General features: G+C 36.5%; 1 protein-coding gene across 1 annotated transcript in view; it reads right to left on the bottom strand.

Moving 5' to 3' along the window:
- The window catches only part of TGFBR2 (transforming growth factor beta receptor 2), a 45197-nt gene extending 27337 nt beyond the window's left edge, over positions 1–17860 (bottom strand). The window contains exon 1 of the mRNA XM_014065238.2: positions 17533–17860. Coding sequence (XP_013920713.2) covers positions 17533–17608 — 76 coding nt within the window. The 5' untranslated portion in view covers positions 17609–17860. The remainder of the gene's footprint in view (positions 1–17532) is intronic.
- Between the last annotated feature and the right edge of the window lie 368 nt (positions 17861–18228).

The following is an 18228-nucleotide window of genomic DNA, read 5'->3' as shown; positions in this document are numbered from 1 at the left end:
GTGGATTGAGGTAGCAGAATGTCTAAACTCCCAGCCCGCAGGCCGGATGGGTCACACACTGGCCATGCTCAACCCTGATCTAACGAAGGGGATAGTATCAGAGTGTGTAAAGCAACTGGCAGTTGGAACAGAGTTCCTTTCCGGTGAGGAGGGGTAGTAGAATATCTAACTTCTTAGCATCAACATATGTTAATATAAACTGTATAAACTGTCTAAAAATACTGATGATCTGATGGTCATTTTGACAAATCCTTTCTTAGCGAGCACCTAGCAGCCAAGAGGAACATACATGCTGAATTTCAACTTTATAGACTTTACAGTTTTGGAGATTTTGTGGTGAGTGAATGGTATTTGGTTTTTATATAGAGAGATTTCTTCAAAACTATGTGATTTCCCTATGTTGATGAACATATCATTAAAAGAAAACTACACTCACTTAGTAAATAATGCAATAAATTTTTGTGTGTTCCTGCTTTTATGTATAAAAAGTATAAGCAATTTTGCTGATTTATCAACCTGCTGACATTATTCACACATATCTAGATAAAGTGGAATGCAAAATAAGAAAGCATTCTTGGTTTTACCCAAACATGTTTATAGTAAGACATGAATATCAAAGAACCTTCCATTACAAAGTAGATTTTTCACTCTTCTATTTAATTATCTAATTGTCAGAGATTCTCTGGATAAGTCCCTGCAATTTCCTTAGCAAGGTTTTTCAGAGGTGGTTTGCCATTGCTTCCTTCCTAGGGTTGAGAGAAAATTAGTGGTCCAATATCTCTCAGTTGGCTTTATGCAGGAACTTATATTTTTTGGTTTCTAGCCTGATATCTTAAACAGTGCACCAAACTGACTTGCACAAATTGGGTATACGTTTTTAAAAAATAAATTCAAATAACAAATTTTATTAATCATTTAAAAGGGCTTGCTGATCACAAAATGTTAAATTTGACAATGATAAAAACACGTAAAATGCTTTTATATTAATAGTATACAATAATTTCAAAATGAATTAACAGTATAAATTTCTGAGTGTCCACCTTATAGAGCAGTGGTTCCCAAAGGGGATGGTACCGCCCCCAGGGGGAGGTGGAATATCTTAGGGGGGCGCTAGGAGGCAAGGGGGTGGCAGAGGAGTGCTGGAGGGCCCCCCTCTAGCAAGCCTTTTAGAACCAGTTCGCTTACTCACCCCCACTCATCCAGAAGCTGCTTGATCACTTGCTCCCCCCGCCCATCCGTACTATGCTAGCCCTGCCCACCGCTCACTGATTGGCTGGCTCACCAATCACCCTGCCTGCCTCTAAGATCCCTATTTAAACCCAGTTACCCTTTTTTTCTGTTTGGCTTTCTATAGATAGGGCTCTTAGAGGCGGCCGGGGTGATTGGTGAGCCAGCCAATCAGTGAGCGGTAGGCAGGGCTAGCATAGTGCAGACAGGCATGGAGAGCGACAGATCAAAGGAAGGCCCCTTCGCCTCCCTTCGCTCCCACTTTTGTCTTGATGAGGTCGCCGCAGCTGCCGGGCGCGGACAGATGGAGATAGCCAGAGCGGCAGGGCAGCCCAGGCAGGCGGGCGAGTGAACTGCATGATCCTCCATCACTCGCCCACTTGCCCGCCCAGGCCACTCTGGCTACCTCCGTCATCCGTGCATGGCAGCTACAGTAACCTCATCAAGACAAAGTGGGAGCGAAGGGAGGTGAAGGGGCCTCGATGCCCTGGCTGAGCCTCCTTTGCTCGCTTGCTATTTTGCCTGCAGGGGGCGTCTCGGCGGAAGCCCTTTGCTGGTGGCCAGACCTCCCCTCCCCGGGGTGACGGGCAATTATTTGCGTGGTGCAGCCAGCACCTAGGAGGTAAGCTCCCACTGCTGTTCCCACCTCCGCACCCATTCTTGCAGGCGGCCATGCAGCCCTGCACTATAAGCAAGCCAGGGATCCTTGCAAGGCTGCTCAATCCTAAGGAAGATGTGAATGGGACCAAAATTTGAAAAACAGGTGAAATTGTTTCTGGAGACCAGAAGCAAACACACACACACACACACACACACACACACACGCAAAAGTGTCTGGTTTTGAATACAATCCTCCCTAGTGCTTGGGGAAAAAAATAGAGAAACATTTGGATATACATTTTGAATTAACTTGGGAAGAAAATTGCTAAAATCACTTTTAGCTGTGTTCTGCATTAAGGATTCATGCAGTAGCATTTCTTGTTGAATTAGCAGAGTAATATTTACAACAGCCAGCTAAGATATTTTATCTGTCTTATAATGTACGTGGGTAGAGGACTGTGATTATATAATAAATTCACAGCTTATACGTTTGAATTAGTTGTTTTTCAATTCATGTTTAACATATACTTGATATGCTTGTATTCAATACATAAGGTGTTAATTATATCAATGGAAGAGATAGGAAACTGCATTAGTGATATATAAGTCAATGCGTTGATTTTTACTAAAAATGTTTAGCTTAAAGAAGTTATAAGGAATCACAAATATAAATGTGGAAAATGTAATATAGTTGTGGATGACCCTTTGCATGAGTTCTATTATAATAATAATAATAATAATAATAATAATAATAATAATAATAATAATAATAATAATAATTACAAGTGAAGCAAACAGTTGAAGAAGAAAAACATGCACTGGCTGATTATTTAAAAGAAAGTCAAGAACATCTATTAATCGAAGTAAAGAACAAAAATCTACTGAAGGCCCAACAGACGAAACAAGAATACAGAAAAGATGCGATAAAATCAAGAATGGAGAGTTGGCAGAACAAAGCACTGCATGGCCAATTTCTGGAAAAAATAAAAGATAAAGTGGACAGTGAACAAACTTGGTTATGGTTAACAACAGGTACATTAAAGAAAGAAACAGAGTCACTAATCCTGGCTGCGCAAGAACAAGCTATCCGCACAAATGCCATTAAGGCCAAAATCGAAAAATCCTCTGATGATGCCAAATGCAGACTTTGCAAAGAAGCTGATGAAACTGTTGATCACATACTCAGCTGCTGTAAAAAAATCGCGCAGACTGATTATAAATTGCGGCACAATTCAGTAGCACAAATGATCCATTGGAATTTGTGCAAAAATTATAATATCAAAACAGCAAAAAACTGGTGGGAACATCAGCCTGAAAAAGTCACCGAAAATCAGATGGTCAAGATCTTGTGGGATTTCCGTATACAAACCGACAAAATACTGGCGCATAATACACCAGACATCACACTGGTTGAGAAAAATAAGGTCACAATCATAGACATCGCAATACCAGGTGATAGCAGGGTCGCCGAGAAGGAACATGAAAAAATCGCGAAATACCAGGATTTAAAAATCAAAATTCAACGACTATGGCACAAACCAGCAGTGGTAATTCCAGTGGTAATTGGCACACTGGGTGCTATTCCAAAAGCACTGGAATTACATTTAAAACAGTTAAAAATTGACAAAATCACCATCAGTCAAATGCAAAAAGCCGCACTGCTTGGATCTGCACGCATATTACGAAAATACGTTACGACGTCCTAGGCCCCTGGGTGGGGCCCGACTAGTAACCAATGCCAAATCCGGCGAAACAACTGGCCGCTGTGATACAATTGTATAATAATAATAATAATAATAATAATAATAATAATAATAATAATAATAATAATAATAATAATAATAATAATTTTAAAAAAAGAAAATGATTTCCCAAAGAGGTAAAAGGCTACATTTTGCTAGAGTTATTCTCTGCTTCCAAACTGTTGAGGAAGGGGATTGGACTCCATTGTCTATATTTCCCTTTCCATCCCCATGGTTCTTTAGTGAAAATTATAACCCAAGAACATATAGATCTGTTAAAATGTTCCCATTCTCACTTTCCATATTGGGATTCCCTAGATACCATGCAATAATCTCACAAACAATTCAAGCAAATGTTGATGACATTAAGCTGAAGCCAAAGTTCACGAAATTGACCAAGAGTTTTGGTTACAGAAATAAATTTCTGATCGCATTCCTGCACTATGGACAATGGTTAAGAAGCTCCTTGTTGCCTTTCCAACATCATATTTGGTGGAACGTGGCTTCAGTGGGGTCATCTAACTTCTCTCCAAGCAAAGAAATCGACTCCAGATTACTGAATGTGGTGATTTAAGACTCCTGCTAAGTGACTTAAAACCAGACATTGGGAAACTGGTATCACTTCATCAAGCCCACCCATCATATTAAGAATTTACTGAACAGAGAAGTAGATACAAAATTTTACTAAGTTTGCTAAGTTACTAGTTACTAAGGTTCTTGATAAATGATTATCAGACTTTGAAAACCTGGTATCACTGGATCATGTTCAACAATTTTGTTGAATTAACATTAACTACGAAGGTTTTTAAATTGGATTTTGAATAAATGTGCAATTAATTGTTACAGTTTTGAATTTTACTGTTACTATCTTCCTTCCATCGTGCAAATCGCCCAGTCATATGACTCCCCCAGCCACGCCCACCAAGCCACGCCCACTGAACCGGTCATAAAAAAACCTGAATTCCACCACTGAGTGGGGGGGGCACTGAGGATCAGTTTGTAGCACCAAGGGGGCAATGGACTGAAAAAGTTTGGGAACCACTGTTATAGAGTAATACTATAACAAAGGAAAATACTTCTGTTCTTATAGTTCATGACTTCATTGTAAGTGGCAGGGGTCAAGCAATATAATAAAATCTTTTGCCTAGAACGTGGGGTAGAATTAGTCCTCACTAAGAAGAAAATTTAAATCAAACATCCAGTTTTACCACTGCAACCATTCAGCCTACCTGATGGTGGCACAACAGTGTTGAATATCAGAAGGCAAAGCGGCACTAATATGCTTGCTTGAAAGGGTATATTCCTGGGAAATAAAGATCTCCTTGACATTAATTTAGCATATCTGGATGATTTTGCATCCAGATCAGACTTAAGGAACACAAGCTAGGGCTGTTACCTCAATTGTTATCTTCACTTTATGTTTGCTTGGGAATACTGACTCATTTAGATTGGTCTGGTGTTTTTTTCTGTGCTGACTGGACCACAAGTATTATTTCCTTGAATTAGACTTTGCACTCTATAACTATGCTTTGTGGCTCCTAATGCCAACCTTTGACAAGACATTATTACAAATATATAGTACCAGCAGTGTCCCCAAATATATATTAAAGGGACACAAAACCACTTCTTAATTAAAGTGAACCATTAAGATTTTACTAGAAATAAGTCTCATATGCTTCATAGGACAATGGAAATTATTCATAGAACTCAAATGTTTAGAATTTGGATCCTCTCTTTGAACCTGGACTTCGAAAAACAGCTAATGGTGGTGAATTTCCAGAATGGTGAATTAAGTAGTTAATCAAAGAAAAGTCATAAAAGGCATACAATTTATATTTCTAACTCTAAAAATGGTTTGACAATTCTGGCAATTGAAAATTGTTATCCAGAAAAATGTCTACTGGAAATCTGTTACATAACTTGCTTAACCAGCTAAATATATTTTCTAATCTTGGCGTATCAAAAATTTTCTCTTAAGCCTTTAAAAATGTATATAATACTCTTTAGTACAACATTTCAAGATGATATGAAACAAGGATTGTAGAAATAAACGATATCAACATGTGTTATTATTCTTTTATTCTTTTTTAGGATTATTTCATCATTTACCCAATACTACACTTTTAACACAAGCTTATTTAAATCTGCTCCTTGGTCAATTTATATACAATTGCACCTGTTTTCTAGGGACACTCAAATAAATCAAAGATGTTTCTTCATGAGAAAGTTTGCCCAACTCACTAGTATAACTATTTCACTAGAACCATTAATTGCATAGACATAATTGTAAATCCGGATGCAATTTCACCTGTTAAGGAAATATGCTCCTCTAATAGCATATTTGAAAGTGAGCTTGTAAAAATAATATCTGGAGTATAATATATTATTAGAGCTGTGGTAGAGTAGTGGTTAGAATACAGTATTGCAGGCTAATTCTGCCAACTGCCAGCAGTTTGATTCTCACTGGCTCAAGGTTGACTCAGCCTTCCTATCTTTCCAAAGCTGGTAAAATGAGGACCCAGGTTGTTGGGGTCAATATGCTGACCCTGTAAACCGCTTAGAGAGGGCTGCAAAGAGTAAGAGTCTAAGTGCTATTGCTATTATATTTACAGAAAATATTTGGGATATAAAAATTGGATATCTTCATAACTAAATTGAAACACATACACAATTATCTGATTAGTAAAATACAACTTAAACCAGTGGAATAAACGTCTGCCAGAATATTTTTTGGATTAAACATTTGATATATGCTATACATTTCCTGACTAAGAAACCAAATAAATATTTTGTTGTTTCTTAAAAGAAACTGTTCGAATTATTGGAAAATATTATATATATCCTGAGTTTGACTTATCCTGTGTTTACATCCTGGGTGGTATATTAATCATTACCTACATATATGAGAAAAGAAGCTTGGAGAGGCCTGAAGGTAGTCTTTCTCTTTCCTGATCTCTATTTGTGGAACAGCCAGAACATGGTTGGCAAAAGTGCTGGAATTCTTGGTAACTAAAACAGAGCTTTTTGTGAAGGTCTTTTAAGTTATAATTTGCAGCCATGTAGACTACGATTGGATCGTAGTTATAATTATTTTATTAATTATTAATATTAATATGTTTTTTCATCTTGGACTGATGTGAAAAAAATACACTTAATTTGGATTTTTATCAAATTTTTAGTTTTATTATACTGCTACAAATCAGTTTGACTTGGCAGTGTATCAGTAAAATATGATAACTACCATATCTATAGTTTCTAAACAGCCTATGAGACACAAATTGTGGATTTATAAAACTAAATGTACGTGATAAATATGCCGAGCCATAAAGATTACTATTCTTATTTGGTCCTGTCTTCAAATTACTAAAACAAGGAAACAGGCTTTTCTGTAATCTTTTATTCTTCAGAATTCAGTCATGATTTGTATATTTGCAAGAAATTGGACATCAAAACTGATTTATAACCTTCGCTTCCAGTAACACAATAAACCATAGTCTTTGGCTCTCCTTTTATTTGTTTCTACAAATTAAAGTGTGAAATTAGAAAAAAAAACGATGGTTAGGGTCATATTTGCTCTATATATTATTTTCCAATTTTGTTTTCAGGTCCAGTTCAAGCTGGTGGCATAAGATGAGAAACTTTTTCCTTGCTTAAGATTACAGAATCTAAATGACCATCTACTCTGTTAACTCTATTAATTACAGAAACTCAGAATTTTCCTTGGAGGCCTTGTTCAGTTTGTGTTCGCATACAGGAGAAGAGCAGGTGGCTGACTAGTAACACCCTCATTATTTGTAGGTTCTCTAAAATAGGAACTGACTTTTTTGTGCTAGACAACACTTTTCTACTTTTGTTTTTTTAACATTCATCTTTATTATGCTGCAAAAGTGTTTTAAACCCTTTTAAACAAACTGCTGTCTAGAGACAGTTTCAATTATTTTAATTGCTTGCTTCGTTTGTTGTTTATCTTTTATGTTTTGCTGCTGCATCATTTTAACATTTCTAAACTGAGAAAAGAAGGTAGGAAGTTTTCAAACGTAAGACAAAGACACTATGAAATAACCTACATTTATTGCCATTTTATTTATATAAGCCATGATGTATGTCTTTGTATGTATGTATCTTAAGTAATCATTTCTGAGTTTCACAATAATACTTTCAAGTAAAAACATTTTATACCTTTAGAAAAAGTCTATCCAAATTCTTAACATAAAATGTACAGTAATTTTACTATGCCTTTACTTCACATGTTCCAATGTCTATAAGAAAACATATATATTTACATTCCTTGCAGAGCTAACACCTTTTGTTTCCTGTTAAAGTGACTTGTTGAGCAACATTTTATCAAAAAGGTCCATTTTGGTGTAAAATTGCAATATAAAATAATACAAATATAATATGTCTCAATGTGGTGCAGGAAAGTTCCAAAATGGTAACACTTCCTAGATGGAATATGAACAATATTTAAGAATGATTGGAAGGAGTGAAGTAGAATAATAGCTCTCACCAGATTACTAGTTTAGCATACACTGTACTTTTCCAGAGTTTTTTGTAATGTAAAATGTATCCCATGTATTCAAACAAATTCAGAAAGTCTGAAATTCCATTTTAGAGATTACTTGATCTGTGACATTGATTTAAAAGGTATGTAAAAGTACTGGGAAAATCTGTGATGTTTTTCCCATGTAGATGTTTTTCTACCTTCCTATGATAGTAGATTTTTTTTAAAATAGACTCTTCAAAAAAAAAAAAGATTACCTTTTTTGCTTTTATTCACCTATCTCAAAAAATGGGGGAATTTTAGGGTTATTCTTATCTGGCGATTTTGTGTTTAAGAAACAGATACGTCCAAATAACTAATCTATTCCAGTTTACTAGGCACATACTTGTTTGCTATTTTGAACTGTTTCTAGAGTTCAGACTGAAACATTTTTGTTGTTTTTTCTAATCAACTTTACAGCGAGCCTCCCGAATGCTAATAGCTGCTTATCTGCCTTGCATGAAAGAGAGGGAGGGAAGAAAGGAAGGAAGTTGCTCCTACTTCTAATATTTTTTTGGCTGACCTTTATCATTTTTTTCTCTATTTAGGTAAGGAGGTTTCTCTGAAACAATGACCCAATACAGCAACTTTTTGAAAGTGGGAAGGCATCCTGAGATTAATAAAATTAAAACACAGATCTAAAGTCTCCACTTCTGGTATATATGGAACAATATCCATACATTTACATAAATATACAAAAAAACTCAAAATGGGAAGCAAACAAGAAAATGCATCTAGCTCTGTAACCATCTTTCTCCAGTTCTTGAAGTAAGAAATGCAGCTGTTCCAATGCTGCCTTTAGAATGAGAACAATATTATTTGGACCATGGAACATGAACAGCTGAGGTTGATTGTCAATGTTTATAGAGTGACAAGAGATAGATGCAGTACTGTATGAATGCTTCTGTCTTCTAACTTTTCTGAGTTCTGGAATTGAGCATCAAACAGAACTTGAGATTTTAAGGAATATTGGGTTGTTGTTGTATGCTTTACCAGTAACTTATATTTATATTTTTGTCATCTTAATGTAACTTAAGGTTTCATCTTAATGTTGCCTTTTAACTAAGAACTAAGCTCAAGAAATTCATGCTGTAATTTACAAGACTTGAAGATATAAAACAAAATAAGTCCTGGAGAAATTGGAGAAAAGTCTTGACTTACTATATTCATTTGAAATTTTGAGCATGATCAATATTACCTTAACCAGCCCCAAAGCTCAGAAGGAAATGACAGTAGCTAATTATTGGACCAGATAATTATATAACATGGGAATCATGTCCACTTCTAAATCTTATATTGCAAGGGAATGTTTTAAGGGAATCCTTTCCACTGGTAATAAAAATTACAGATTATATAAATTATATAATAGATTAGTTAATTAATACAAGCAAATGCACTATATTATGTAGTTGGAGATTACTATTTGATTTTAGCTTTTTGATGACCCATCTAACATTACAACAACCACCCTGTTTTACTTAGTTGCTTCCATAACAGAGAGAGATAAATTACTAGGCTGAACAACTCTAAAAATACCCTCATAAATGTAGGTTTCTAACAGTTTTTTAATCTCAATATCTATTTAAATAGCTCAACAATTTTTTAGAAATTTTTTTTTAATTATGGCATATTATAGAGCATCCAGTAAGTTTTTTTTCAAATAGCTTCATGAGGCTACTTTGCCTCTGTACATTATATCATTACACAAACTTTCCAATTAATAATGAACTATTCATTGTGTTTCTAAAATCAGCCATTTCTGTTTATAGTTATAATGATAATTCAGAATACAGAAGTTTAAAACAAGAAATTTCAGGAAGTGTTCTGTCTTCTTAGAAAAACGCTTTCCCATACGGACAAAAATATTTCCAATTTTATTTTTAAGAAAAAAACAACTCATAGCAATTATGATTCCTAATTTAATTGTCCATTCCAATTATTGCATGATTCATTTATTGCAAATTTAGACAGTTGTCTACTGCAATTTATTCTACAAAAAAAATCTACAAGAGATACCCCAAATAAGAATGCTACAAGGCTTTAAATGTTTCTGCACAGTTGCATAGTTCCCCATTTTTATTTGCAGTAGGTAAATGTAAAGGTTCGCCTCACACATACTGTATTTTTGGACTATAAGACGCACTGGAGTATAAGACATACCATGGTTTTGAAAGGTAAATTTAAAAAAAGGTTTTGCACTCTGCAGGCCTCCCAAACTCTCTGCATGCCTTGTTTTTGCAAAAAAAAAGGGGGGAGGGGGGCATGCAGAGCTTGGGGAGGCTTGTAGAGTGCTCTCAAGGGCTGGGGAGGCAAAAATGAGAAAAAACAGTCCTTTTTTTTTTTTTGCAAAAATGGATCACCCCCCCCCCAAAAAAAAAGGGCATGCAGAGGTTTTGGGAGGCTTGTAGAGTGTTCCTGGGGGCTGCAGGAGGGAACTAGCAAAAACTGCCTGTTTTTTGCTCATTTTGCCCTCCCCAGCCCCCAGGAGCACTTTGCAAGCCTCCCAAACCTTCTGCACGTCCATTTTTGCAAAAGGGGCAGGATTTCAGTAGACCAAAAATGCTGTATTCTGTGTATAAGATGCACCCAATTTTTCACCATCTTTTTTGGAGGGAAAGGTGCATCTTATACTCCGAAAAATAAGGTATGTGCTAGTCATTCCCAACTCTAGGGGGCGGTGCCCATCTCCATTTCAAAGCCAAAGATCCAGCGCTGTCTGAAGACGTCTCCATGGTCATGTGGCCAGCATGACTAAATGCCAAAGACACATGGGATGCTCTTACCTTCCCACCAAAGGTGTCCCTAATTTTCTTCTTGCATTTTTACATGCTTTCGAACTGCTAGGTTGACAGAAGCTGGGACAAGTAACAGGAGCTCACTCCATTACACAACACTAGGGATTCGAACTGTCGAACTGCCAATCTTTCTGATCGACAAGCTCAGCATGTTAGCCACTGAACCACTGCATCCCTGTTTATTTGCAATACACCATACCAAAACAAAGGTAGACAAATAATGACTTATTTGGGATTAATTAGATCTAAGGTTCTAAATAATGAAAACTATATCTTTTACAATCTCTATTATTATATTAATTTCAGAATAATGATACTATGAACTGATCTTATAACATTTTAATGTCATTGATATTTTCATTGATTTGGTCTCTAGAGATAAGAATTTATTATTTTAGAGAGCCTCATAAAAGCTTCCTTATTCCTATGCAAATCAACATACATTTCTTGAAGATGTGATAAAATTACATATATATTCCACATTAAATTAGCAATACAGCAATTGTCTTCATTATAAAATCATGGTAACAGAACTATCTGGATCCAGTGAGTGTCTCTTTCCTCTCAAGAACTTTCCCCATAACAGTTATCTCTGAAATATATTTGTATTTGCTCCTTATTTCCCTCATTTTATTATGGCAGATCTTAATGGGACAGCCAACGTGTGAGGTTCTTCATAGCTTCTCTGAGGCATCCCATGATGGTTCCTAGTGACTTTGTGCTCTACACAGCTCTTTATCAATCTCAGCAGAGGGATTCTTGACCCCGTTACTGGGCACTACTGCCCAGTACCGCCTACAGACTATTCACAGTGATCTCTCAGTCATGCCCTGGATACTAGTAGCATTGCCTATAAATAGATCCAATCTGTGCCTAGTGATATAATCAAGGTATCCCTGTAACTGTTCTGTGGGTAATTCTAGCAGACAACAGTATAATCAAAAAGCCAATCCACTGACATCATAAAAAACAGCCATGCAGAACTGAGAGGTCAGCATAAACCCTGTTGCAGTAGTCGACCTCTGAAGAAGTCAGTCTAATATATGTCAGTCTATATTTATAAGTCTTATAATATAAGTCAGTCTAATATTTACAGTCAGGCCAGTAAAAAAAGTCATGTCAAGTATCATGAGTTCATAAGAATCACCATGACCTAGTGAAGCAAGACAGCAACTAATAGAGGAATATTACACAGACAATCTAACTTCTTAAAAAGCACACTTTACACATGTACAAAAGCCTGGATATTTAAGTCATGGATAATAAGACCACAAACAGGTGGAATAATTTATACTGCAATTTTTGGTTACTCGTTACTGTTCATTAATTTTCATTAGGACACTTAATTCTATAGTGCCTCTTTTATACTGCAACATTGAAAAACAATAATGCAAATGTTTTTCCACCCAATTTTTGATAGGAGCAATTAAGATAATTATCTGGTCTAAAGTAATAATATATTATTTTACACAGGTATTTTTAAAGCGAAGACCCATAATAGCCTAATGGAGTCTACTTTATTTCCAGCATTATTAGTAGAATGTACTCAACAATAGAGGTGAGACGTAAGGCTGTCTATCATGTCAGCAAAGTGTCTAATTCATAAAATTACAATCGCTTTGTTTATTGCTCCTGCATTCAACTACAATTTTACAATTCTCTGGCTGGTCATAGATTACAGGAGTGTGTGTGTGTGTGTGTGTGTGTGTATCTTATCAGATAAAAATATTCCTAAACCCAGAGGTATTTATAGCAGGCTTTCAAAAAGTTTTCTGATTGTAATGTATTATGTCAGGGTCTCATTTTTTTCTAGTTGCATGAATATCTGCCTCCAATTATTGATTGAATCTATATCTTGACTTGATTGTGTGACCCTTGGTGGTTTACATGATGTGGGGGGGGGGAATATTAGACCACAAAAATAAACTAAATAATAAAATTACTAACCAATGCATGACATAAAAGCAACAATAAAAACCCCAAGAAACAAAACTAGAAAAGTCTAAAGCAGCACAACAGGTAAGCAATGGAAATACTGTCTTGAAAAGCTAAACAATCTTTTTAAAGTCATGAAGGAGGAAATCAGCCTGATCTCCATGAGAGAACATTCCACAAATCCAGCTCTGAATCAACAGTAACACTTTCTAGCTTAAATGGCCCTGACTATATGGACCACAGTGAGTTTTAATAATCTAGTAGGTTGAACTGGTACAGTTTAGAGGAGATTCTTCACGTACTTACGTACCAAATCATAAAGCACTTTGTAAGTAAATACTGTAGTAACCATAGAGTGAAAGTGCTTCAATTCAAGGATCAAAATTATGGCACACCAGTCATGAAATTATTACTTAATTTTTATTAAATGTTTATCTTGCCTTTATTATTTTATAAGTAATTACTTCTGTAAGAGTGTAAAGTGGGGGGGGGAGGGCATTCTAATCTCTGGGAAATGATGTACCAAAGAGAGGGAGCCACCATGGAGAAGCCCCTTGTTCTGGGTCCCATAGATGTATCTCCCTAGAGATGGAACCTGCAACATTCCTTGCCTCCCCTCTGTAGTGGGTCAGGTAGATGTAACTGGCAAGAGATGGTCCCTCCGACAACCTAGTCCCAAGCCATGAAGGGCTTTAAAGATGACAACCAGCATCTTGAATTGTACCCGGAATCAAATCAGCAACCAATGCAGCTCCCGGAGGAGAAGTGATAAGAGAGTGCACCACAGCTTCTTAAAGTGCTGGGGCACTACCCCCGCCTATAGGGAAGCATTAATCACTGTCAGAGTCCACCCACCTGTAACATTCAGGGAAGCTTTCAAAAGCTAGGAGGGACATGGTCTAAAACATAGGTTCTTGTGCGCATACTCCCTAGGATCCTGACCACTTCCTCAGGAGCAACAGGTCAAACCCTTCCCACATAGCAAGGCAAGAACCTGCCTTGGGAGCTTCCATCTGACCAGCAACGAAGTTGAGCAATTTTGTTTTCCAAAAGATCTGCAAATTTCCCAGGGCACCCCTTTAGGTGGAGTTCAATCTCCTGCTTCACCAGCAGGAGGTAGAACTTGCAATGTTCCAGAGTTCCAGTGTACTTGCATGCTGTTCCACATTTTTCCTCATACAGAACCAGGAAAAGGATTGCTAACTATCTTAAGAAAGCAGACTTATATTTAACTTCAGAAACTGATTTGTTTTACAATAACTACAGTCATCATCAGTGTTTCATTACCTGGGATAATAAACACAAAAATATTCCAATCTCCTTTCAGCTATGCTTGAAATACATGTCATTTAGCATGATATTAATGTAAAATATTGTCACTGATTTGTTATGCAAAATTTCACATGGCTAGTAGTTACTTTTGGATTGCAAAAAAATTAATTTTCTTTGTAAAGACATTCTACATGCTTTTCCTTAACTCTATATCAGGCATTTCTGACTTCATGTTGTTTTGAAATCTGGAAAGGTTGACATGTAGTCAAATCAGACTGAATCTGAACAAGTTACCATCTACTTCCTTATCCATGAATTATCTTACACTGCAAGTAATTGAAGGTGGCTATCTCACAGAAAATTGCTGGGTGGTGCCATCCCATTATAAGTTACTGAAGACAATTTCAAACAAAGGGATTCCACTGAATATCCAACAAGTATTTAAATGATATCTGAATCATTTTCATTAGTTTAAACTAGTCCCTGTAAAAAATAAAAATGATGGACCGAAGAACTTTCATATATGTTTCAAAGAACACAAAGCAACTTTTATTAACAAACTGTAGCTTTCATACATGCTTACCCTTTCAAAAATAGCAACCTCAAAATTTAAACTGCTATTTTGCACTGTTTTTTCAATTAATTTACTTTTCTTAATGAAGATTATTTAATGATCTAAACCATTTTACATATGTAATTTACACTTGATATATGTTTTGAATTCATTGTTAGTAATGTTAGGCAGCTATAACAAATGTATATAAATGAAGAAAATATAACCACCCAAAATATAACCAAAGAAACATTTCAAAATTACTTGATGCTTTTGAAGTCAGCCTCCATGTTACATATCTGTTAAGTACTTTAAATTACTTTAGTTTAAATTAGTGACATAAGGAAAACAGGAAGACAGACGAAAACAAAAGTGTGCATGCCAAATAATTGTTAACTAAACTTTTCACATATCCCAATCATATCCTATGAATTTTCAATAGAAAATTATCAGTTATCATTTGAAAACACCCATTCCAACTACAATTTGGGGAGAAAGGCAAGCTTGTCTATTATTTGGTCATGGGCACTTAATTTTAAACTATCCAGCTACATAGGCCAAAACTCAAACAGGTTTGTGTATGGTACTATAGGTGTCCTGAATCCTGCTCCAGAAACTCTTCAATTTTCAGGAGTAACAGCAAAATACGGTAACTATTATTTTAACCTTTTGATTTATTACCTCTTTAAAGCTCAATTAACTTAATTAATACATTCTAGTTCCTTAGCAAGACAAGCAATGTATACATTACTATAAGCGTTTTTTTTCTTAATAAGATGCATGTATTTTACACCATAATATGAAGTCTTCAGTGAGCCTTATACTTTAAAATTCAACCACATGACAATACCACCTACTCTGGTGACATACTCTACATTATCATTATAGGAATAATATATTGAGCTATGCGAGACTTTGATCAATTACAATAACACAAGTAATCTATGATTATGATTTGTCCACATACATTTTCTGCTCTAGTAAGAATAAAACATTTAATGTTCTAAAAATAACTTGCAGGATGCTTAGTATTATTACTGGTATTAATTTAAATATTAATAACATTTTATACATAAACAATTTTCCAGCACAATATGCTAATTTGTATTAATCATCAGTTTTCAAGAATCATAAAAGCCTCATTACGGATGAGGAAAAGCCTCATGTGGAATGTCGTAATATGATTTCATTTATAAAATATATAGGGAATGGTTGCAGTATAGCATGACAGTATTGTATAGGTGAGATACTTGCTCTGCTCTAAAGAACTTGAAGTCTGAATTTTTAGATTAGTACGGAAAAATGAAAGTAATCAAATGAATATGCATGAATGTGTGTTCAAACTTTTGAAGTGGGTCTGAAGGGGGGGCCAAGGGAAAAGTGGTTTTAGAAAGGTATTTCAGATATAAAATGAAGGAAACGAAAACAAGCACAGTAGAAACTTTCAAGAGGATGGCAAGGCTTCTAGACAGTTATTGTACTATTATATAATACAGCTCCAGAACAATTTTTCCTTAGCTAGACTTTAAGATGAATGGATCACAACATCCATAATGCTGGGCAATGATGATAATGGTTGTAATTCTATTCATCTACAGGACACCAAATTAGGAAATACAGTAGGTTTTTTTCAGCCTAAAATATATCTAACCTCATAGATTCTTACTGTTCTCCAATCTAACCTAATTACAATTTTGTTTCCATAAACAATGAGATAACACAATCAGCATATACCACAAACATGATAAAAACTCAAAATCTTAGCTTCCGTGGAAAGTAAATACTCTTTATTCATTTTATCCCTACCGTAATTCACAGAACTAATACAACTATCGCATTTTATATATCAAAAACTTTAAATATTTATCTCTGAAGTGATACTGTACTGAAGTATATTGTATGAATGCAAAGATCTGCTTCTGAAAAAGACAGAAAGCAAAATGGAGAACATAGAGATGCCTTAGATCCGAGACCAAACTCTCATACACTACTTTGATATGTATTTAGCATCAGTATTTCAGAAATGAACTTACCAGTCTAGTGCTTTCAGTAACAAAACTGCCACATATTTTTTCATGGAGGGAGGGGGAATTACTGCTAACAACTAGCTGTGCAGCCTTTATATTTGTATAGGACCAGTTTTCTGTACAGATTACTGTGTGTGTTTGCAAAATTAAAGCAACTTGAAAGCTTACTTCGAAACAAATTTGGGGATTTCTGAATTAGACAACATTAGCACATAATACAGTTCCTCTATTTTTGTTGCACTGCACCCCAACTCATCAATTATTGCCAAAACTGGAAAAACTGACCTATACATAAACAGCAACTCATCCACGCTAGGTGTGGCAACAGCTAGAGTGCAAAATAAGGCAGCTGTCTCTGATAACCAAAGGCCAAGATTAAAACTTCTGAACTACATTTTACTGAAATGCCAGCCCCAAATATATGCCCAGTTAGAAAAACAATCGTGGTACTAAGGATGGTGCCTCTGGAGTTCTTTAGGATTCAGAAAAGAATGTGGGGTGGGGTGGGGAGTTAACATTAGAATAAATTTGGACAAGAGACAGATTAACCCCAAATAAAGACTGTCTAGAACAGACTCTCTAAACCTGTTATGTTCCAGATATGCTCGACTGTGACTTTGATAATGAACCCAATAGACATGCTGACTACTGGTGATGGGACTTCTAATCACACACATCCAGGGGTGCTAAGTCAGGGGTAGTGACTTAACCAGTTCTTTAGAAGTGCGGTGTGAATGTTAGGAGGATATTAAGAGAAATGTGCTGAGAGCAAAAGGGATGGGGAGGAGAGACCATCCAAACAGACAGACATCTCAGGGAGGAAATCAAAGTCCACGTTTACCTGTTACCCGTCCCAGTGGGTGAGCCGTACTGTGCAGAAGAGTCCACAACAAAATGTGTTTAGGAATCCAGCTCATTGTATCTCCCTCCACTCTGAGGCGGCCTTCAGACACGGGATAAAAAACAGCCTGGCCGAGACAATCCTCGGGAACGAGGAGAGGCGGGCGGAATTCAGGGCTAGGGCGAAATATGACGAAGCGGCTCTGAAGTAAACGTGGGATGGTGGGGGAAAAAGAGGCCCCAGCGGAGGCAGCGGTAGTAGTTGCGGCTTGGGTACTTCTGACGTGCGTGTGCGAGTCGCTCCCTTTCTCTAGCTGTAGGGGAAACAGGAAATCTTAAAAGTTCGCAAACAGCTGGGCAGGACTTTCTTAACTCTTACAGTAGTTTCTTTTCTGGCCCTCCCTCTTCCCAGCTTCTCCCCACTCCCCGCCCGTTTCAGTATGAAGCCTCTTTAGCTCGCTCTGCGTGTCAATCATCGGCCCTCTCTTGTCTCAAGCCGTTTCTCCACAAGCTGAAGAGAGGGAAAAATAATAAATGTATGAGAAGCCCTGCCTCGGGGTTAACCCGCCGCCTGGTTCATAAAGGCGTTTCAACCCCCAATCATCTCGCCCATGCTTTTCTCTCCCCGACTCAGGAAAGCTCAGATCACTATACGCCCAGGCTCAGAACCCTGTTATTAGTTCTAATATCCGCAATA

The sequence above is a fragment of the Thamnophis sirtalis genome, unplaced genomic scaffold (assembly GCF_051295495.1).
Source record: "Thamnophis sirtalis isolate CommonGarterSnake01/CBP01778 unplaced genomic scaffold, rThaSir2_p1.2 scaffold_4, whole genome shotgun sequence".
In the NCBI taxonomy this organism is placed as follows: domain Eukaryota; kingdom Metazoa; phylum Chordata; class Lepidosauria; order Squamata; family Natricidae; genus Thamnophis; species Thamnophis sirtalis.
This window is presented reverse-complemented; position numbering and strand designations above follow the sequence as displayed.